This window comes from Ovis aries, chromosome 2, assembly GCF_016772045.2.
Source record: "Ovis aries strain OAR_USU_Benz2616 breed Rambouillet chromosome 2, ARS-UI_Ramb_v3.0, whole genome shotgun sequence".
Taxonomy (NCBI): domain Eukaryota; kingdom Metazoa; phylum Chordata; class Mammalia; order Artiodactyla; family Bovidae; genus Ovis; species Ovis aries.
The window spans coordinates 12649638-12672162 of record NC_056055.1 but is presented as its reverse complement, the minus strand read 5'-3'; the positions used below and the strand labels follow the sequence as shown (position 1 = coordinate 12672162).

At 39.5% G+C, this 22525-nt stretch overlaps 1 protein-coding gene and 1 long non-coding RNA gene across 4 annotated transcripts in view; one reads left to right on the top strand and one right to left on the bottom strand.

Moving 5' to 3' along the window:
• LOC121818589 (uncharacterized) overlaps nt 1–22525 on the bottom strand; it is a 162517-nt gene that overhangs the window by 59077 nt on the left and 80915 nt on the right. The window lies entirely within an intron of this gene.
• Nucleotides 1–22525, top strand: part of MUSK (muscle associated receptor tyrosine kinase) — a 98416-nt gene that overhangs the window by 38674 nt on the left and 37217 nt on the right. For 2 of the 3 annotated variants that reach the window (XM_042242901.2, XM_060408926.1), the window contains exons 6-7: nt 14215–14339; nt 20293–20452. In XM_042242901.2, the coding sequence (XP_042098835.1) occupies nt 14215–14339; nt 20293–20452 (285 nt within the window). Of the gene's footprint in view, nt 1–4046; nt 4077–14214; nt 14340–20292; nt 20453–22525 lie in introns of all 3 variants that reach the window. The other variant, XM_060408927.1, reaches the window with a different exon arrangement.

The following is a 22525-nucleotide window of genomic DNA, read 5'->3' as shown; positions in this document are numbered from 1 at the left end:
AGATCATTTTACTTAATCTTCTCCATAATCCTACAAGTTAGGGGTTAACAGGTTCTGCATTTTCTGCAAGAAGACACTGAAGTCCAGCGTCGCACAGATCGAACAGCTAGTAAGCAGTAGAGGGAGGACCCAAACTCAGAGCCTCCTGCCTGGTTTCCCATAAGGGGTACTGTACACAACGGAAAGGAAATATTATTTTGATTTCCCAATTTCTGATTATATTCTTAGAAAAAGTCCTAAAATGGTATTCTTATAGTACCAGATGGTCAGAGATTTTCTTAGGATATTGCCCAAGAAGAAAATTATAAATGTCATGCTACAAAAAAGCAAATAATGTACTATTTCACCCTCCATTGAGACTTCAATTCTAGGTAGCCAAATTCCTGTTATTCCTTGACTTTCTTCATTCTTGCAGTCAGAAGGATGGAAATCATCTCACACGTGCACCTGTTTTCTCTTCTGGTTTCATTTCTTTCTTTCTGTAAGATCTACGCGACCTGTATTAATTTACTAAATGTATCCCTTTTATCTCCACTAGAGAACTTTGATGGCTTTCCCTCCTCCCATATACCAAGACATTCCACCCCCGTCCCCCAGCTTTCTTCTCCATCAACTAATACAGTAAATTGAGTAGGAAAAACTTAATTTACCTCTTTAGAATCAAGTCGTAGTCACACAGATATACAGTCAAAACTGAGGAGACAGACTTTAATAAGAGCAAACATAAAAATGAGTATTGGATACTCATGACTTTTAGTGGAATCAGTGACCTAAGTGCATCATTGTATGAAATGCAAACAAAAACTTGTGCAAATTTGTATTCATAGAGGCAGAGTATTTAGAAAGAGTCTAACTATTCACTGAATTTGTGAGACTCTAGGTGTGTTAATTTTAGTTTCAGGTACCACGGATAAGAGGATAACTTAAGAAAAGAAGGGAAGCTAAGCAGTTCAAAATTGAGAAGTCGGGACGGTAAACTGGGGTTAGCATGTTGGAAAAATGAAAACATGTGATGGATTTTATTTTCATTTCTGCCCAGTAGGTAGAAGTAGGAACTGGGTCTTGTGGGTAGTAATTATAAGGAGACTGATTTTGGTTTGATTCAGGATATATACATGTACCTGTTTTTTAAACACAGCTGTTTAAAATGGGTTAAAACTAAGTTCTCCATAAATCAAACTATTCAAGAAAATGATGGATATACTGTTTAACTTGGATGTTGATTATATCTCAGATTATTCCAATATGAGAAATCTCAGACTCTCCATTCTAAATGTTCTACTGAACAATCCCAAGAAAGCAGAGAAGGAAAATGAATGACTATCCAACACTATTTTCAAAGTATTTCCACAAGAGGCTCTGCTAGACTTTGTGGGGGGAAAATGACACAACAAAAATAAAGCATGCTCTGTTGCTCCCTCCTCCACCCCACAAAGATTACAAATCACGTTGGAGGACAAGACCGATGCATTACACATAAAGTGATTAAAAGAGAGTTTATCAATTAAGTAGACATAAAGACCATGAAACAGAATATATGTAAAATTGCTAAGAGGTAAAACAGTCGGTTCAGAAGTCAAGAGGGATGGCGGTAGGGTAGGCAAGCAGGATACACAGTAAAACCAGGACTACAGTTTGACCTCGAAATAACAAATAATCTCATACACTGTGTGACTGTATGCAAACTCGAATAGCGTGCAATTTTTCTAACTTAAAGTAACCTCAACTATGTATGCATGTGTGTGAATGTGTGTACATATGTGTACATATTAATACATAGCGTATATAAATATGTATATATTTATATACATAAAGAATCTGCCCGCAGCGCAGGGGATGCAGATTCTATCCCTGGGTTGGGAAGAACCCCTGGAGAAGGAAATGGCAACTTACTCCAATATTCTTGCCTCGGAAATGCCATGGACAGAGGAGCCTGGCAGGCTACAGTCCATGGGGTCACAAAAGAGTCGGACACGACCAGAACAACAACACATGAGATGCGTATTTGAATTTTGTGTGGAAAAAGAAATTTTGAGAGTCGATATACGAAAGTTTAATTTCTGGTGGGACTTCCAGACTTCCTTTTAGGAAAACGGCAAATCTTAGAGCTGCTTTGATCCCCTGAATTGGTTATATATATCTGCAGTGGAGGAAATGGGTGCATTCGTTTGACTGCTTCCAATTCCAAACAAATCAAGCAAAATGAGTCATAATAACAATAACAACAACAAAGTGAAAAGCAGCAAAGGAAAAATCAGCATTGCCCGCAGAGTCTACTTCAAAATATAGTCCAGTCCAGTAAAAGGCCATTAGCGTAAAATTACAAGGAGGCTGAGGATTTACCTGCACTTCCTCTAGAACCCTAAAAAGAGTAGTATACGAGATGAGTAAATAAGGTTCTCAAAACTACTGAGGCCCTTCAGCTTTAGTGGAGCAAAATTTTGGAGATATAGCAGTCAAATAACACAGATTTTTGACGTTCCCATCTAAGTCCCCTGCCCATCTCAGGCACCCATAGTTATTTTGCTGGTTCCAAAAAAACAGTTGTTCCCCCCCCTACCCCTACCCCCCGCAGGCTTGGAAATAAGTACAATTGTGATAAGGAACTCTAAAGACATGCTCAGCCCAAAGACATTCAGGTATAATTTTTCAGGCCCAATTTGGTCTAACTATGGACCTTCACTTATTTCTTCTGATTAAGGTCTTTGTTCCAAGCAGGGATTCTCTGCAGTTTTCTAGTGTCCAGATGGACCAGTTTTTAGTATGGAAAAATCTCATTTTTATCCAATATGACCTTGATATTTAAAAAATAAAATGAGAACGTGTCATGGACTTGACAGAAAGAGTACAATCTAACTGGGAAGTTATAAATAAGTTCTCCTAAATTTTAGAGTATTGGGCATTAAATATAAAAATGAGGCTTTCTCACTGTGATGCTAGGTAGAACAGAAAACTTTGTGTCTGAAAGCTGGAGAGGCATTTCTGGCTCTGCATCTGCAGCAAATCTGTAATGGGCTTAATAATATCAGGTATGTATCATCACAGGGAAACGGCTAGTGTTAAATGAGATAATGTACAATGTGTGTGAAAATACCCATAATCTGTAAGGAACTATACCAATGTATTCTTATTTCTAAAAGTAGATTAACAAGAGCATAGCTATTTTATACTATAAACAAATATTGCACTTGGCTTATCACTAAATCAAAGAAAGGTCTATTCTAACTACACATCAATTAAAAAAAAAAGGTCTAAATTGACACAAAATACATCTTCACAATAGAAAGATAAAACTTCATGTGGGATCAATCTCTGATTTGGTTGTATTAAACATTTTGGAACAATTAATTTAGTGGATGTCTCTTTTCTAGGATTTTTAAAAATTGAAAAATTCTCAGTTCCATACACCCAATTTAGACATTTTTATATTTTTCTTTGTAGCTTGCTTTACTGTTCTTTTTCCCTGAAAGATAATGATGAGCTCCTCTATGCTCTCTGGGCAGCCTCTGGGAATCAATACAGAGGAGAGAATCTCTCTTGGTTGTAGGCTCTGTTCTGCAGAAACCCCCTAATCCTCTGTTTACCACAACAGGAGTCTATTGCCATAGAAATGATAGCTGAGATCCCAGATTCAACATCACTGCCTTCACAGCAGGGCCTCATAAGAGGAGAAGCCATACTAACAAGGAGAAACACAATCAGCACTACTATTATCAGAATAGTAGGCAGTTTGTTGCCTTGAAAGAAAGGGCAGTTGTCAACGATGAAATTAAAATGCATGAATGAGCTATGTTGTTGGGTATGCTGTAGTTCATTTTCTGTGTGGTGCTGCCTGACTAAAAGCAATAGTTTGAAAGTTTATGTCATTTGATAGTTTGCTTTTAAAAGGTCAGTGGTTTCCCTTGATTGCATTTGTTTCTTATTGAAATAAGAAACAAGCAGGTCCTAGTTCATCTTGTACAGTAACATTTCTGTGCTCAGAGACTTTCCTTTTCATGATGTGTTGTTTTTGTTTGTGTGTTTGTCTGTCTTGTTCCTATTAATAGAAGAGAGTGAACCTGAGCAAGATACTAAAGGTATTTTTTTTTCTTTCTGCACTGCTTCTTTTAGAAACGTATGGTTCTATTCAACTGTTTATTTCTCTGACCTTACAAACAACTCTGAGTGCCATGATTTTATAAGGAAATAACAAACAATGTATGGGGAATATTAACTCAGCATTTAACAGTGTTATGAGATGGGCTGCTTTATATATAATATAGTTATTGAGGATTTACGTGTATTAAGAAAACCTTGAATGAACGGAAATCAACTCTGTATCCTAGACTCTGAAAATGCAAACAAAATGAAATGACATAAATCAGCCTGAGAATATAAATGTCACACAGACTAGAATGGAAAGTTCCTCTGACCAAAAGCCTTGGGGGTGGGGGGCCAGGAGGTGAGGGTGTTACAGTCTTTGGAGACTTGTAAAAATGTCAAGGTGCCAGCTGAGATTTTTATTGTTATTACTTCAAGTGGACAAGTATTACATAACTGCTCCAAACCAAACCAAATCAATCAAACTGTTCTAACTTTTGTGTAGTTTGGATGAAATTCACAAGTTCTCATATAATACAGTTTGGCTTTAGGAACAAACCCTAGGCTGGTATTCTTTGAAATAGCCCCTTCTTATCTAAGTATTTCAAATAAGGTATCTGAGATGTTTTCCTATTTAAACATCACGCTGCTTATAACTAAATCTAGATAAAATCATTTCACCTGCATCTGTATGATTCTGAGGGATTTTTTGTTTATTTTTAGTTCCAGTTTTTGTTCGTTTTCAATTGACTCTTCTCAGTGCTGGTTTGAATCAAGTAACAAAAGATCTCTTTAAGAGAGGCTAGAAAATAAGAAAGAAAGAAAGGAATGGGAAAAAAAATGCAAATCCATGCAAGCTCATTACATCCTTTGAAGTAATTGCTCAGAAATACAATTTACAAGGGCCTTAAATATTCTTCTGGTCCTACTCCCTTTCCAAGAAAAGAGAGGCAATTCATTTCAAGCCAAACTGCTTATTAATTTCAAGATTTAATTTGGGTCCCCTGCCTGTTAGGCTTTCCATTACACCACCAGTGAAATTTCAGAGTGAATAATGTTCCATCTCCTTATTACAAATTCAGATTACCCCTTAAAATGACAACCAATGACAAAATTTATTATATAGCTGAAAGTATTTTGAAAAATGGAACAAGAAAGAGGGAGCAGGGTAGAGGGAGGGAGGAGAAAAAGAGACAGAGAGATAAAGGAAATGAGAATACAATATGGCTATGTTATAAAGGACTTGGAATTACTGGCTGCTTAAGTCCCATTTTGAATACAGGATTCTCAACCTAAAGTTATTAAAGTAAACTTATCCCAGAGAAAATAAAGCCCAAAACTCAGGACTAGACACCATGAAAGAAAACCCAAGGATAAATAGATTGCCAGGTCTATTTTACATGTTGCAGATGAATCTCAAAATGCTTGCCCACAGGAAAGCAAATGGGAAACAGCTCACAGTGAATGGGAGGATGACAATAAGACTATCTATAGAAAGAAGAGTTGAATAATTTTTTCTTTAAAAATCCATATCAAAACAATTATCAACATTTTTCAGATGACCAAGTAATTCCATGCCCTTTCTACTAAACAGCTTGTTTATGTAACAAAGCACTTTTATATTGTCTTTCATGCAAAGAAAAGGTGAAATAGCGATATTCAGGGGACATTTATTTGAAATGAAACCTATCACATTACTTTTAAAATGGATGACTTAAAATGAATTTTCAGTTTGTGGCTACTGCTGAAGTTTATTATTGAACTGTGTTTAATTTTATTATTACAGGTGTATTGTTATCCATGGAGCAGTTTGACACTAATTTTTAATGGCAACTGGCTTTTTGTTTTTTATGTTTGATAAATGTGGTGAAATCTCTTTCCCCATCCCATTACCTTTTCTGCTTGGAACTGGTAACAAATACTGATGGGTATAAAAATATCAGCTTTATTGCTGATAAAGCTAGGTTGAAAAAGAAAGCTTTCTCTCCTTTCATCCAAAAATCAGATTCATGTAACTTCCGATTCCTCCCCACAGCCTCCACATTTTACCTGGAGTTGTAGGATGGAGAAACCTGACCTGGGGAACTTATCTATGGGACATTAACCCTATACCCTTCTTGTTCACTGGATAGCTGGGAGAAAGATGGCCCAAAGAGGATAGAGATATTCATCACGTAGACAAGTCCTTTTTTCCAATATCACTAATCAGAGGAATCACTCATTTATTCATTCATGCAACAAATATCTATTGAGTGTTCGCCATGTACCACACAGGGTTCAGGATCGATTGCTCAGTGAATCAATCAATCAATTATCTAACTATCAATCAGCCTGTGTTAATGAATAAAGCAAGCTCCACTCTTCTGATGCTTACATTCCATGAGAAGAGATAGCCAAAACAGAAATTATGCAATTGAGATGCAGACACAGAGAACAGACTTATGGACAAGGGTTGGGGAGAAGAGGGAGAGGGTGAGATAAATGGAGAGAGTAGCATGGACCCATATACATTAACATATGTAAAGAGACAGCTTGGGGGAATGTGTTATACATCTCAGGGAACTCAAACTGGGGCTCTGTAATAACCTAGAGGGATGGGAATGGGCAGGAGGTGGGAGGGAGACTCAAGAGGGAGGGGATATATGTACACCCATGGTTAGCTCATGTTGATATATGACAGAAATCAAAGCAATATTGTAAACCAATCATCAATCAATTAAAAATAAATATTTTTTAAACTAAAAAAAAAAAGCAAAAAAAAAACTGTAAAAAACAAAACAAAACAAATTATGATGTGGTGTAAGGGTGATGGGCCAAGAAAACATTATGAGAAGAAGACAGTTGGGTCAAAACCCAAAAGCTGTTTGCCATCTTCTTTGAGAGAGGGAAACTCGGAAGAAAAGTGACAGCTATCCTTCAATACTGAAAAAAGAGGCGAGTTTCTGTTTTATATGGGCTTCCCTGATAGCTCAGTTGGTAAAGAATCCGCCTGCAATGCAGGAGACCCTGGTTCAACCCCTAGGTTGGGAAGATTCGCTGGAGAAGGGACAGACTACCCACTCCAGTATTCTTGGGCTTCCCTCATGGCTCAGCTGGTAAAGAATCCACGTGCAATGCAGGAGACGTGGGTTCAATCCCTAGGTTAGGAAGATCCCCTGGAGAAGAAAAAGGCTACCCACTCCAGTATTCTGGCCTGGAGAATTCCATGGACTGTATAGTCCATGGGGTCTCAAAGAGTCAGACACGACTGAACGACTGTCATGGGCTTCCTTGGTAGCTCAGATGGTAAAGCGTCTCACTGAAATGTGGGAGACCGGGGTTGGATCTCAGGGTTGGGAAGATCCCTTGGAGAAGGAAATGGCAACCCACTCCAGCATTCTTGCTTGGAAAATCTCATGGATGGAGGAGCCTTGTAGGCTACAGTCCATAGGGTGGCAAAGAGTTGGACGTGACTGAGAGACTTCACTTTCACTCTGTTTTATATTTTGGCAAGAAGGTGGGAGTACAGGAGAGACCAGCTTTCCTTTACTTCCTGGCCTTTTCCCCTCCTCTTATCCCACAAGGCTCAACAATGAAACCCATGGTCAACCAAGGGTATATCTGTCTCTGGAGAAGGAGACCAACAGCTTGTCAACACAACCCTACATTCATGAAGCCACTTGCAGTGCCAGCAGTGATCTTTTCTGTACCCTCCTATGCCTCACTGGACCAGAAGTTTCTGATATGGGGCAAGGCAGCACATTAATTAAATGAACTCCAAGGCTATGTTGACCTCTAGAATGATAATGGACTGTTTCACTTACCATCTCACATGATTCTTAGCTGTGTTGTGCAATATAGGTCATCAGAGGTTTTGCAATGAGCCTGAATGATATTCCAAATAATGTAATGCCAGGCAAAAATAAAAGCAAAAGCCATAAATTACAAAATAAATAAATAAATAAACCTTCCCTTATTACTAAATTTCCAGGAAGAACTTAAAGTCCCAGATGAAAATGACTGCCTTTGAAAATTAAAGCAGAAAAAAATCTAAATTTCATACTTTTCCAGTTTCTTATGCTTCTCATCTTCAGCCAGAAGCTTCTCACTCAGGTTCAAGGGTACACTGACTAGCGTCATCTTTAGAGCTGCTGGCCACACTTTTCCAGAATTCATGGAATTGAAATAATCCTACTCTTAACCTCTCAAGGATCCTGCCTTTTTTCTTTCCAGATTCTCAGAGACAATGGGACCTATAAAATGATCATCACAGTAGTCTCACACTCACAAAATTCTAGACACACAAGTATAGCCCTAAGCTCTACAAGAGCTATTTCAGCCAAATGATAAATGTGGACTCAATTATGTTGTGCAATCTAAGTCTTTATTATCCTTGTGAAAACATCAGAAAGGAAGAGAATCCCTGGGTGGACTCTTGTTCAGATGCCCGTCACTCTGTATTAGTTGCCAGGGGTCCACAGCCTGTGAATTAGGACCAAGTTGGGAGAAATCTCAACCAGGTGGTCAGATGGAGTACTGCTTTTGTCACTCTGAAGGCAATGTACGCTGCCTCCTAGCTGGCTTGTCCTCTTGAGATATTTGGACCTTCTCGTGGGTATAGCCTCTGTCATCTAGTCTTGATTGACACTTCCTATAAACCGATCCAGCATATTTACAATTTTTAATTTCCCATTTCACCTTAGAGCCTTGTTTTTCTGGAGTTCCAGCAGAAGCGCAGCCTTCACTCCTGATTTTAAGCAAGCATTTTTAGCCCTGACTACCAGGCTTTCAGAACTGGCTCCATAATTTGTGGACTGGTTGCAAACGGCAATACAGGGCCCTTCATTCAAAAATCACTTACAATTTTTAAAGACATAGGCAGAAGAAAAATAAGCCAAGCATGGGGCCCTCTAAGCATGGGGCCCTCTAAGCATGGGGCCCTGGGAGAATATACAGGTGACTCGCTCTTGAAACTAACCCCACTGACCACCATGATGACTTCTATTTTTCTTGCTATGGAATTTTTCAGGTTGTAAATACTGCCTGCTAGTAAAAAAAAAAAAAAAAAATAAAAAATTTCAAGCCTTAGAGTTAGTCGCTAAGTCGTGCCCAACTTTTTGCAACCCCATGGACTGCAGCCCTCTGTCCATGAGATTTTCCAGGCAAGGATACTGGAGTGGGTTGCCATTTCCTTCTCCAGGGGTTCCTCCCAACCTAGGAATCGAACCTGGGTCTCCTGCACCACAGGCAGATTCTTTACCAACTGAGCTACAAGGGAAACCCAGTAAAAAAAAAAAAAATTCAAGCCTACATTTTGTTTTAACTTGTAATCATCTGCCACAGAGCTCTGATCTAAAACTGGTGTGGTTATTGGGCCTATACCCTGAGAAAACCACAATTCAAAAAGATACAAAGATACAAGTACTCCAGTGTTCACTGCAGCACTATTTACAATAGCCAGGGCATGTAAGCAAGCTAGGTGCCCATCAACAGATGAATAAAGAAGTTGTACACACACACACACACACACCAGAATATTCAGTTCAGTCAGTTCAGTCGCTCAGTCGTGTCCGACTCTTTGCGACCCCATGAATTGCAGCACGCCAGGCCTCCCTGTCCATCACCAACTCCTGGAGTTCACTCAGACTCATGGCCATCGAGTCAGTGATGCCATCCAGCCATTTCATCCTCAGTCGTCCCCTTCTCCTCCTGCCCCCAATCCCTCCCAGCATCAGAGTCTTTTCCAATGAGTCAACTGTTCGCATGAGGTGGCCAAAGTACTGGGGCTTCAGCTTTAGTATTATTCCTTCCAAAGAAATCCCAGGGCTGATCTTCAGAATGGATTGGTTGGATATTACTCAGCCATAAAAAGAAACACATTTGAGTCAGTTGTAGTGAGGTAGATGAAACGAGACCCTGTTAAACAGAGTGAAGTAAGTTAGAAAGAGAAAAATAAATATCATATATTAACTCATATATATGGGATCTAGAAAAATAGTACCGAAGAACCTATTTATAGAAAAGAGATGGAGACTCAGATACAGAGAATGGGCTAGTGGATACAGCAGGGGAAGGGGAGGCTAAGACAGACTGAGAAAGTAGCACTGACGTACATACATGATCACATGTAAAACAGATGGCAAGCAGGAAGCTGCTGCACAACACAGGAAGCCCAGCCCTGTGCTCCGTGACAACTGAGAGGGGTGGTACAGCGGGGAAGGAAGACTCAAGAGGGCGGGGACCATGTGTGTGCTCAGTCACTCAGTCTTGTCTGACTCTTTGTGACCCCATGGGTTATAGTCTGCCAAGCTCCTCTGACCTGCCTCTTGAGAAACCTATATGCAGGTCAGGAAGCAACAGTGAGAACTGGACATGAAACAACAGACTGGTTCCAAATAGGAAAAGGAGTATGTCAAGGCTGTATATTGTCACCCTGCTTATTTAACTTATATGCAGAGTACATCATGAGAAACACTGAGCTGGAAGAAGCACAAGCTGCAATCAAGATTGCTGGGAATCAACAACCTCAGATATGTAGATGACACCACCCTTATGGCAGAAAGTGAAGAGGAACTAAAAAGCCTCTTGATGAAAGTGAAAGAGGAGAGTGCAAAAGCTGGCTTAAAGCTCAACATTCAGAAAAGTAAGATTATGGCATCCAGTCCCATCACTTCATGGGAAATAGATGGGAAACAGTGGAAACAGTGTCAGACTTTATTTCGGGGGGCTCCAAAATCACTGAAGATGGTGACTGCAGCCATGAAATTAAAATACGCTTACTCCTTGGAAGAAAAGCTCTGACCAACCTAGATAGCATATTAAAGAGCAGAGACATTACTTTGCCAACAAAGGTCTGTCTAGTCAAGGCTATGGTTTTTCCAGTGGTCATGTATGGATGTGAGAGTTGGACTGTGAAGAAAGCTGAGCACTGAAGAATTGATGCTTTTGAAGTGTGGTGTTGGAGAAGACTCTTGAGAGTCCCTTGGACTGCAAGGAGATCCATCCAGTCCATTCTGAAGGAGATCAGCCCTGGGATTTCTTTGGAAGGAATGATGCTAAAGCTCAAACCCCAGTACTTTGGCCACCTCATGCGAAGAGTTGACTCATTGGAAAAGACCCTGATGCTGGGAGGGATTGGGGGCAGGAGGAGAAGGGGACAACAGAGGATGAGATGGCAGGATGGCATCATTGACTCAACGCACATGAGTTTGCGTGAACTCCAGGAGCTGGTGATGGACAGGGAGGCCTGGCATGCTGTGATTCATGGGGTTGCAGAGTCGGACACGACTGAGTGACTGAACTGAACTGAAGTGAAGCTCCTCTGTCCATGGCATTTTCCAGGCAAGAACACTGGAGTGGGTTGCCATGTCCTCCTCCAGGGAATCTTCCTGATTCAAGGATTGAACTCACTGTGGCTCCTGCATTGGCAAGTGGATTCTTTACCACTGAGCCACTTGGGAAGCCCCAGGAGGGAGTGGTATATATATATAAAAAATTATAACTGATTCGTGTTGATGTGTGGCAGAGAGCACCACAACACTATAAAGCAATTATCCTCCAATTAAAAAAGAAAAACTGTTGCAGTTACTTCTGAACTCTCAGGACTGAGATCTGTGTCCAGTGTTTCTCCTCAGAACTCTACCCTTCTTCAGGTTTTAGGTTTTCTAGTAACTTAACTATTTCAGTGGCAGAAGAAGTATGTGTCCCCTGACATGTTTCTCTGGAGCTGTGGGGCAGGCTCCACTGCAGCTTAAAAAAAATTTTAATGTTAAAATCTTTTTAATCTTGTAAAAAAAAAGTAGACACAGTAATATAGTAAACTCTCACAGTACCATTATCCAACAGCAACAATGGTCAATAGTCTAGCATTTTATCTAACCAAGTACCATTTTATGGCTGCTAGTTTGCTTTAAAGCAAATCTCAGATATAAATTCAATCAGTACACGTGTACTTTAAGGACTTTTAACACAGTCACATTACCATCCATCCCCAATTAGCACTCATTTCTTAATACCATTTACTACTGGGATTATGCAATTTTTATCCGGTTGTCTCTAAAATGTCTTTTTATATCTGATCTGTTGAATTAGAATCCAAACAAGAATCCACACATTACACTCGGGGCTATGCCTCTTAAATCTTTCTCAATCTATAATAGTCCTCTCATTTTCTTTTTTTTTCCTCTCCAGTGTTATTTGTTTTGGGGGGAAACAGAATATCTTGCCCTGTTCAACTGTCCATATTTGGGATATGATTGAATTGTGTCTTCATCATGGCTTTTTTAAGAGAACTAAGTACTCTATTTACTTTATTTATTTATGGTTGTGTCACATGGCATGTGATTTGCAGGATCCTCCTCGACCAGGGATGGAATCTGTGCCCCCTGTATTGGGAATACCAAGTCCTAACCACTGAACCACCAGGGAAGTCCTCTCATAATGTTGTATGACATGTTCCTCAACCCTCTATTCTTTTGTATATTGGTAATTAGACTCCTGTACTTAAAATCAGGTTCAATTTCATTTTTACGTGGGGCACAAGGGAAAGATTCAGCTTCATTTTAAACAGTAAATCCACTCTTTTTCATTTTTTGATTGAAGTTGGCACCTTCGAATGGAAGGTGCCAAAGTTGGCACTTTTGCAATGAGGTTGGCGCCTTCCTTGCTTTCTCTTTCTCCTGGCTTTTTGGGTTCAATGTTTGTATTTCTAGCATGCTCTTTCAGATTTCATCTCATAGAGTCCTCCATATCAAAAGACAGGAAAGCGAGTTAATCTGAGCAGGCAAATCTGAAATCAGAACCTGCAAAAAGCATACAATTGTCAAACAAATTATGCCCTCCTGTATCTCTTTGAATTATGCAACCCTTCTAAAGAGCTATTAAAAAATCAGACCAACTTTTAATACAGTTGAATTTGATCTTTCTTTGTCCTATACATCTTCTGTTTAGTATTTACTGTCTCTTCTGTACCTTCCTTTAGAATCCAAAATCCACAAATTCTATAAGTTTAGAAGAACTAAGCATCAAAGCATTGTATTAATGGGAATTTCATAGTCTAATATTATGTTTTGTACTTAAGTCCTAGAAAACAAAAGGCCAGAGCAAAAAAAAAAAAAAAACTTATACTTGCAATCAATGGGTAATTAAAAAGATTACATAATGATCTAGAGAACACTGGATTTGAAGTCAGAAGACTTGAGTTCAGGTTTCTCACCCATTAGTTTTATTACTTTGGGGAAACAAATTAACTGGGATTTTATTTCTACATCTATTTAATAAGAGCAGAAATTAGCTGATTTCGGAAGTCTCTCTTAAGATTAGTGATTCTGTGATTCTAAGTATCCTTCAATTTATTGTACATCCTGAACCTCATTTCCACTCTTTAATCAAAGGTAAAATTTCTTTTCACATCAAAAGAACTTCCTCTTATCTAGTAAGTGGGCATTCAGCCTTAGAAAAGAATAAAATTACTCATTATCCTGAGCATCTTTGTCTAAAATAGTCCTTTTCTTTTTGACCCTGCATGCTCATCTCACTCTGGTAAAAGTTTAACAGATTTTGTCTGTCATTCTGCCATGATATAGTTGAAGATGTAAAGCATTAATTCAACTAAATATTATTACTTTGGTAGGCACTCTCCTAGGTACTGAACAAAACAGGCAAGGTTTTTGGTTGCTGACGACTCACAATCTATTGCAGGGAGACAGACAATAGATAAAAATAAATAACTTCAGATCGTGGTAAGGTCTATAAGGACAATGAAATGGGATGATGGAAAAGTGAATGGGAGAAAGGTTAGACTTTACATTGGGCAGTCAAGGAGGGCCTTTCTCTGAAAGTATCACTTACATGGAGACTTAGATGATATAAGAAAACTACCACAAGATGTACGGGAAGCGTGCTCTAGGCCAAGGGATGACATGGGCATCATCTAAGTTGGGAACAAGCTTGGTGTGTCCTGGAGTGGTGAGAAGCATGGGGTCACAGCATAAACGGCTGAGAAGCCAGGGCACAGCATTTGGTATTATCCTTAAGACAGAAGGAATGTAGAGGATCCTTCACAGGAGATCTGATCTGATTTGCTTTTCTTCAAGACTACCCCAGCTTGACCATTCCCAGTGGGAGAGTCGCTCACCACTTCTCTTTTCCTAACAGTTTTTGCCAGAATCCTGCGGGCTCCTGAATCCCACAATGTCACCTTTGGCTCCTTTGTGACCCTGCGCTGTACAGCCACAGGCATCCCTGTCCCCACCATCACCTGGATTGAAAATGGAAATTCTGTGAGTGCCATCTGTATGGGGACTTGTCTGGGGAAGACCTGCTGGTGGTGAATTTGAGGGCAGAGCACATATTTGTAGAGTTACCATGATCTCTGTCATTGGTCTCACCTGCATCTCCATTTTTCACAATCTTCCAATAGTTTCATTCTAGAAGTCACTGCCTAGAAACTGAACCTCATAGGTTTACTTCTTTCCTTATATCATAGGGAATAGTATAAAACCAAATTTATTCTTTACACTTTTGTGTAAAAGGGAAGTGGTAATAATTCCTTCCCACACAAAAATAGTCAGCTGAAGAATTAGTCCACTGCTGGAGCCTAATTTGATGAAAAGCAACCCACAATTAGAATACATGTCTGTCAGTGCAACATTTTATTTTCATTTCTAATACTGGTAATAGTAGCTAATATATAGTATGTGATTGCTATGACTAGGCCCTGTTCTAAGCACTTTACATAAAAGCATTCATTTACTCACTATACAAATATTGAGTATCTCCTGGGCATCAGGCATTATTCTAGACATTGTACATACAGGCTCACCCAGAACAAGTAAAGTTTCCTATCCTCAAGTTTCTTACACTAACATGGGAAAAAAAAAAAAAAAAAACAATAAAATAAGCAGACAGTAGAATCTATAGTCTGTGTGAACAGTATCCAATGTCACGGAGAAAAATAAAGCAGGAAAGTGAAAAAGTACAACCTCAGGAGGAAGATTCTGTTTTCAATAAAGTGGTCAGAGAAGCCTTATTAAGATGAAGATATTTAAGCAAAGAGCTGAAGGAGGAGGCTATGTACATAACAGGGGGATTACAACCAGGCAAAGTGTCTGAGATAAGGGTACACCTGGTATGTCAGAGGAACAGCAAGTAGGTCAGTGTGGCTAGTGATCCTACAGGCTTACTTAGGTCATGGATACATTTGACTGTATTTGGGTGGAATGGAATGCCTCTGTAGGTCTGTTTCTGTTGTCTGTTTTACTGCTGACTTTCTTTCATTGCGTTTTGTTTCCTTGTGTGCCTAGTTATCTTTGACTACCTGTTCATTGTTTTGAGAAAATAAAAAAATGTCAGAGGTTAATTTGAGGTCTAGATAAAGGTTCTTTTCTCCAGAGAGTTTTTGTTTGTTTCTGCTAGGGACCAAGGGCTACTACCAATCTTTGATTGGCTTAAACTTGTTAAAGTAACTTGTAATCTTGTTCTTCTTTAGCTCTCTAATTAAACTTCAGGTATCATTTACAAATCAAATATTATTTGACAGTACATTTTGTGGCTTTTCCATGAAGCTGTAGGAGCTGTCTTAAGCCTTTCAAAGTAGTGTAAAGAGATGCCCTAAGAACACTTGGGAACTGACGCTACGACTTTACTAATTTGTCTCACTCTTTAAAAGGCTTGTATGAGTTTAGAACTGGAAGATATATGATTATTCTCTGTTGGAGTTGAGGAGTAATTTTTAAAAGCCAGATGGTTTGAGTTAGTTTTGGTCTTACTGAGACTCCAACTTCATCTTTCAAGATGTGATTCACAAAAACACAGAAAGCAAAATAGATTCTTTGCGGGAGATTCTAAGGAATAAAATAAATGAACAGTGACTTTCTTCCAGAAAGAAAGCAAAAGGACATCTGCAGTTCTCATGGTCAGAGAGGGTTTGCTCTTACAGCCAAGTTTTGTTCTTGGTGCTACTATCCAAGTCCAGCTAGAAACTGAGATGACTGCCCTGTGTTGATGCAAATCACAGGAAATGGAGGCAATTTTAGGCATTTAATGTCAGACAAGTAGCCAACCAGAGAAGTCTATTGAGAACAGGGGAGAGTCCACAGACCTGGGATCATTTTGGGTGGGCAGGATTAAGACAAATGCAGAGCCAGGAGCAATTTGGCACAGAATAAGACAGGATTTGAACTGTGCCCTTTAACTGACTATAAGGCAGTGAACTAACTTCACTAACACACTAAAGTACAATAAGTACTTTAAAAGATGTGAATGCGCCTTCATCCCCATATATGAACATGCCAGTAAACTAAAACCCTGAATGCTTACAGCCAAAGAACAAGAGAGAGGCAAGGAAATTGCCACAAAGTGGTAAAAAATTCTTTTGCTTTTTTCCTATGGAGATATCATTCATTTTTCATGAAAATTTGTAGTCTTAGATGAACTCAGAGTGAGAAGTAATATCCCTTTTGTTTTACAACGTTGGAAATAATACTTTGGTATGGCTACAGCAGAGATTACTTTTCTAAAAGAAAATATCCTCATATTTTGATAACCAGATTTACTTGAAGTTAAATCCAACTCTATTATTTTGACATTCAAATAAAAAATTTGCACATCTCTCTTGCTTTGTCCAAAAGATATATTTATAACTCCTAAAACATGTTAAAAGTTCAATCATTTTAATTTATTAGAAGAGTTTTCAAAATGAACAGCCAAATCTGTATTGAAGATTGTGGTTTTTGAATTTCCTTAAAGGGAAGCTCACTTATATTTTATACCTATTTTTAAGAGGCAGTTCTTTTGGTTTAAAGGACATGAGCCATGGAAACATCTTCTCTTACTGTGTAAACCCAAGATAATTACATATAGCAAGTGGAATATATTATGTGGAATATCTCAGCAGCCAGATTGAAAGAGGTCAATATTCATGGCGATGTTGATTAGAAACAGAATGGGAAATTTTCTCAGTCAACCTGTTCCTTTTTCTATGATTCATAAACAGACATTATTACAACTCCCTAGACATGGACCATGCTAGGCCACATCTTAAAAGTTCCCTGAGATAGTCCTAGCCAACTGGGATTATTTGCTGCATGACAAGGTCATGGAAGCCAGAATACCATTTAGAGGTCAAATTATGATAAAGTTAAAGGATCCATAACTGGGGATAAATTCTCTCCAAACAGCATTATTAATGATATGTAAAAAGTATTCCACCTATGTTGTCTCCTTCAGAAGGCTTTTACATACATTTTATCAGGTGTGAACTAATATGCCTCTTTAATAGAGTTCCTGTTTGATGGCCTCATCTGAGGTCATAGTCTCACCCCTACACACACAACAGAGAACTGTTTATCCAGTGCTTTCAGGTCAGTATGCCTGGGTGACTTGGGGGAAAAACATATTTATTGTTATACCAAATAAAGTCACCTCAATGAAGTCCTCCACTTTGCCTCAGCATACCTTGCTTAAAGCTCCCAGGCATAATCTGAACTCATCCTTTTGAGCTTTTAAATCTGAAAGGCCAAATAATCAAAACGCAGGGCCAAGGGGTGTTCTGAATTTTAGGTCATCAAAAATACTAAACTGTTGGTCAGATTGCTCCATGAAGAAAGAAAAACAAATTCAAATGATGACTAACAAGGCCTGCTGTGCATGAGTCACAAACTGAATCAAGCCAGGCCTCTGGAAACAGGAGGAAAAGCACTTAGGAACCACATCATCACCAGGCAGTGAGCCTTGGGATTTGATGGTCTACCCGCTGGACTATGTCAGCACCTGGATGATGTCCAGGAGGATGGGGGTCAGGTGACTTAAAACTCATTTCTCTTTCCTCCCAAGAATGTTTTCAGTGACCTTGAGGAGTGACTTTCTTAGGTGTGAGCATGAAAATAGTGCAAGTTTAGTCAGCATTTAGGGGATTACTCATTTCTGAGTTGTCTCCTAGGCATCGGCAGTACAGATCTACTTCTTAAAAGCAGCAGCAAACTTGCAAAGGAGGAAGGTAACTGTTCTACAGATTTCACATGTATAAACTGGGAAGGGATTATATTTATAAACAAAATATCCTCAGAGCATAAAACATACTAACTGACAGAGGTTTGTGCTCTTTAGCTTTTTTCTCATTGTTGCTTTGTATTAAAACCTGGGGAGATTCCACAATTTTATTTCGCCAACAAAGATCTACCATAGAGCCCAGGGAACTCTACTCGATATTCTGCAATAACCTTTATGGGAAAGAATCTGGGAAAAAAATGGATCTATGAGTATGTATAACAGAATCACTTTCCTGTACACCTGAAACTAACACAGCATTGTAAATCAACTATACCCCAATAATTTTTCCAAATTGTGTTTCAAATTGTTCAGTCCTTTCCATCTAACTGGGACACTCAAATCCATAGGAACTTGCACCTCTGATAAATACGATAATGATGCATTCGGTCCGAATTCCCAGCTGCATGTGTGTCTCTCAAAGATATTTTTTTCTCTGCCTTGTCAATTTCTCATAGAGTCCAGGCTGCTTATCTGGGGAAAATGCCACAATACTTAATCTGACCTGGGAAGTTTCCCCAGTTAAGGTAAACTGATGCTCACATAAACCAGTGTTTCTAAAAGAATGGAGACTCATAGTGCAAGATAAAGAATGAAAAGACAGGAGCTAACTGGACAAACTTTCACTGCCTAATTGCGACAGAGAGAGCTTGCTTCTGGGGCGACCCAGCTACCTGGCAGCCGAAGCATGGGAAGTTGGTCTCACCTCGGGGCTTCCCTCCCCCTTGCTGATCTAAATGTGAATCCTCACTCAGGTGCGACAGTAAAATATCTTGGCTCCAAGTTTCTTACTCCTAGTTTCATCCTCTACTACTAGACAGAAAGATCTTTTTCAAGGCCACCAAGGTACTTCTACTCCTGCTCAAGGTAAACCATTAGCTGATTCCTGATTGTCAGTCCATTCACACGCCTCTCAAACTAGCAATTTCCCCCTCAGATAAGCAATGACAATGAAAAAAAAAATGGAAAAAATGGTAGAGTGCTTAACGAAGCAGTGAAGAAAGAATCACCAGTTTAAGAAATGTCACCACCTTAACAATGACATTTAAGTCAGACGTTTATTCTGTTCATGATTGATTTGAGGTTTTGTTGTTACTGCTCTTCTTTTCTAATGACTATTCAGTTTTAGGACTAGGCAAGGCAGGAAAACATAAAGATTAAAAGCACAGACTCTGGGGGTCAAACTAGCATGTAAATTGGGACTCTGCAACCCAAAAGGATGTACTGGGAGCTGTCTTTCTCAGAGCTGGCATGCTGATGACTAAAGAGCACTTAGGTACATTAACCTGTCAAATATGCTATAATACGGCATTGGTAGCCTGGCTCTTCAAGGATATTTGATTTTCTGATATGGGACATGATGCAGAAACAGGACTGACTTCACAACCTTTTTTTTTTTCTTTCTTGTTAACCATCCACTATTTATTGTGCATTTAGGGGGGGAACCTGGAAAAGAATTATGAAAATGAGTCCAAAACTCTATTACCTCTCATAATTGACTGTCTCTAACTTTAAGACATAGAGACGTATCTTGGAAGATACACACAGGGTATCTTTTTTCTAGCTTGTGTTATCTACTGTCACACCACAGATGTCCTAGAGCCTGATCACTTAAAACAAGAGCCATTTATTAATGCTCACGAGTCCGTGGCTCGACTGGGTGGTTTTGCTGATTTGGGCTAGGACTGCCTGATCTTGTGATTGGCAGGTTGACTAGGAGCTAGTGGGTTTAGAATGGCCTTACTCATATATCTGGGGGTTATTATTGGCTGCCAGGTGGATCAGTGAGGATAACTGGGCCATAAGTGCCCCCATAAGTGGGCCATCCTCTATCAGGCCCACTCTGACTTGTTCACAGGAGGTCACAGGTTCTAAGAGAAACAAGAAAGCAAGCCACAGTGCGCAAGAACTTTGCAAGTCTCTGTGTCTTTTGAAAAGACACAGATTGGCTTGATTGTCACAAGCCAATCAAGACTCAAAACATGAAGAAAGAAGCAACCTCGGAAAGGAAGAGCAACAAAGTCACATTGTAAGGTCATGGGCATTGGGAGACAAAAGTTGTTGGCAATTTTCGCAATCTACCACCTGCCTTTTGATCCTAATCCTTTTTCTTTCCAGTCTACTTTATATAGCATATTAGAAATTACTGACCTAATTCTATCTTCTCTTTCCCCCTGACTCCACCAGGTTTCTTCCGGGTCTATTCAAGAAAGTGTGAAAGACCGAGTAATTGACTCAAGACTGCAGCTGTTTATCACCAAGCCAGGACTCTACACGTGCATAGCTACTAACAAGCACGGAGAGAAATTCAGTACTGCAAAGGCTGCAGCCACCATCAGTATAGCAGGTAGGATGGCTGTTTGCAACTGCACTCCTTCAGGAGAGGACAAGGGGACAACAGAGGATGAGATGGTTTGATGGCATCTCTGACTCAATAGACATGAGTTTGAGCAAGCTCTGGGAGTTGGTGATGGATAGGGAAGCCTAGAGTGCTGCAGTCCATGGGGTCGCCAAGAGTTGGACATGACTGAGCGACTGAACTGACTGAGGAGAAGAGAGAGTTGGTACTATTCCACAACATCCTTCACTAGGGAACATCTCTCTCTCTTTTTTTTTTTTAATCTCTTACTCCAGGCCCATTTGGGATATATCCTCCTCCATAGGGACAACTCCAAAGGTTGACCAAAATAATTGATTTGGGGAAATTCATTGCTTCAAAAATTAAATTCTTAAATGCCTGCCTAAGTGATATGAAACAGCTTCCAGGAGTTCATTTCTTTCCATATCTTTCTCTTTCATGTTCTTTTCTTCCCTTTCTTTTTTTATTCTTCCCTCTCTCCCTCCTTCCCTACTTCTTTCCTTCCCTGCATTCTTCCTTCTTCCCTCCCTTTCTTTTTCTTTCCTTCCCCTCCTCTTTTTTCTCTTCCTCCTCTTTCTTCCTGAGGGTTAATCAAGCTTTCCAAGGCTCTCAAAGAGTAAGTTGGCAGATATTTAACATGCTTGTGCCAATTTCCAATTGGCTATATTTTAGGGCATTTTTACTTATAAATATATTATCTACCTTGTGGCTTTTCCCCTTCTTGTTTCATGCAAGTGATAGCAGGATCTGCAGATATTTTCAAGGAAAAGGGCTGACACATGGATTTCTAGAATATTTGTGTTGAGTTATAAAGGTTTATTTTTAAAACTTACATGTCCCAAAGGCTTCTGAGAACATCTGTGGAATTCCTAGAGATGGAAATAATCCCTGTATCAGGAAATGCCAGGCATGATAATATTCATAGCATGCCTACCATCCAAGGGTCAGCGGAGAGATGCTTGGCCTCACATGTAAGGTAAGCACTGGTAGAACCTGTATCCAGAGCCAGTTTCCCAGAGCCTGATATTTCTTATTACAGTGCCACTTCTTTGATCTTCCCTGATGAAGGAATTTCTAGTAATGCTTGTGATTTTCAGCATGAGGTGAATAAGGACACAGAGAAATACATAGCGAGCATTGGACAAGGATGGCCCTCTGAGGCATACCCATGAAGGAAAGAGATTTCAAAACCAGATTCCTTCCATCTTCTCCTCCAAGAATATATCTGTATCTTGAGATATCACATCAATTATTCAAGAATTTCCACTGATGGGAAGTCATATTCCCAGAGAAGGGTGAGATTCTTAAAAGTAAATTCAACTCACTTTAACAAATAACAATAAACTGATTACTCTTCACATACCACTTGTTGTCTATGAAGCACTCTTACGTGCATTTATTAAATACACTAGGCTCAGTCCATTGCATTAGGTAAAGGATGAGACTTAATTCATGAATGGGATCATCAACAGTGGAGTCCAAGTCTTCCAGGGACTCTCAATCTAAAAAGGAAGACTATCAGTCACAGACATCATGGCACAGACTATGCTCTGTGCAGAAGCGCAAAGCACAACAGCAGGAAAAAAGAGAGTTTAAGGGAATCCTTCGAAAAGAGGTACCATTTGAGTTAGAGATGACAAGGTTGAAGTGAGTCCAGAAAATAGCAAGTCATGATGGAGACTGAGATGAGGTGGAGGAGAGGAAGAAAGGTTTGAAATGTGAGATCTAGCTGGATTATGAAATGCCTGAGTAGGCTGACTAGACTCTTTAATCAATGGGAAGTCATTTAATTTTTTTAGAGGAGACAAGTGAATATGGTCAGATATATTCTTTATCAAATCAACAGATGTCAGGTGTCAAAAGATGAGGGGGCATGGCATGGTTAGGTTATTCCAGGAGTCTGGAAAAGTTATGAAATTCTGGACAACAACAGCAACAACTGGTAAACAGAGAAGAGGAGAGATGCATGCAACCTATTAGGTAGACGGCAGGTCAGGCGAGAAAAGATAAGGTTTGAAAGTGTCTGAATGTGGTACAAGGAGTTTAGATGTGTCTGAGATT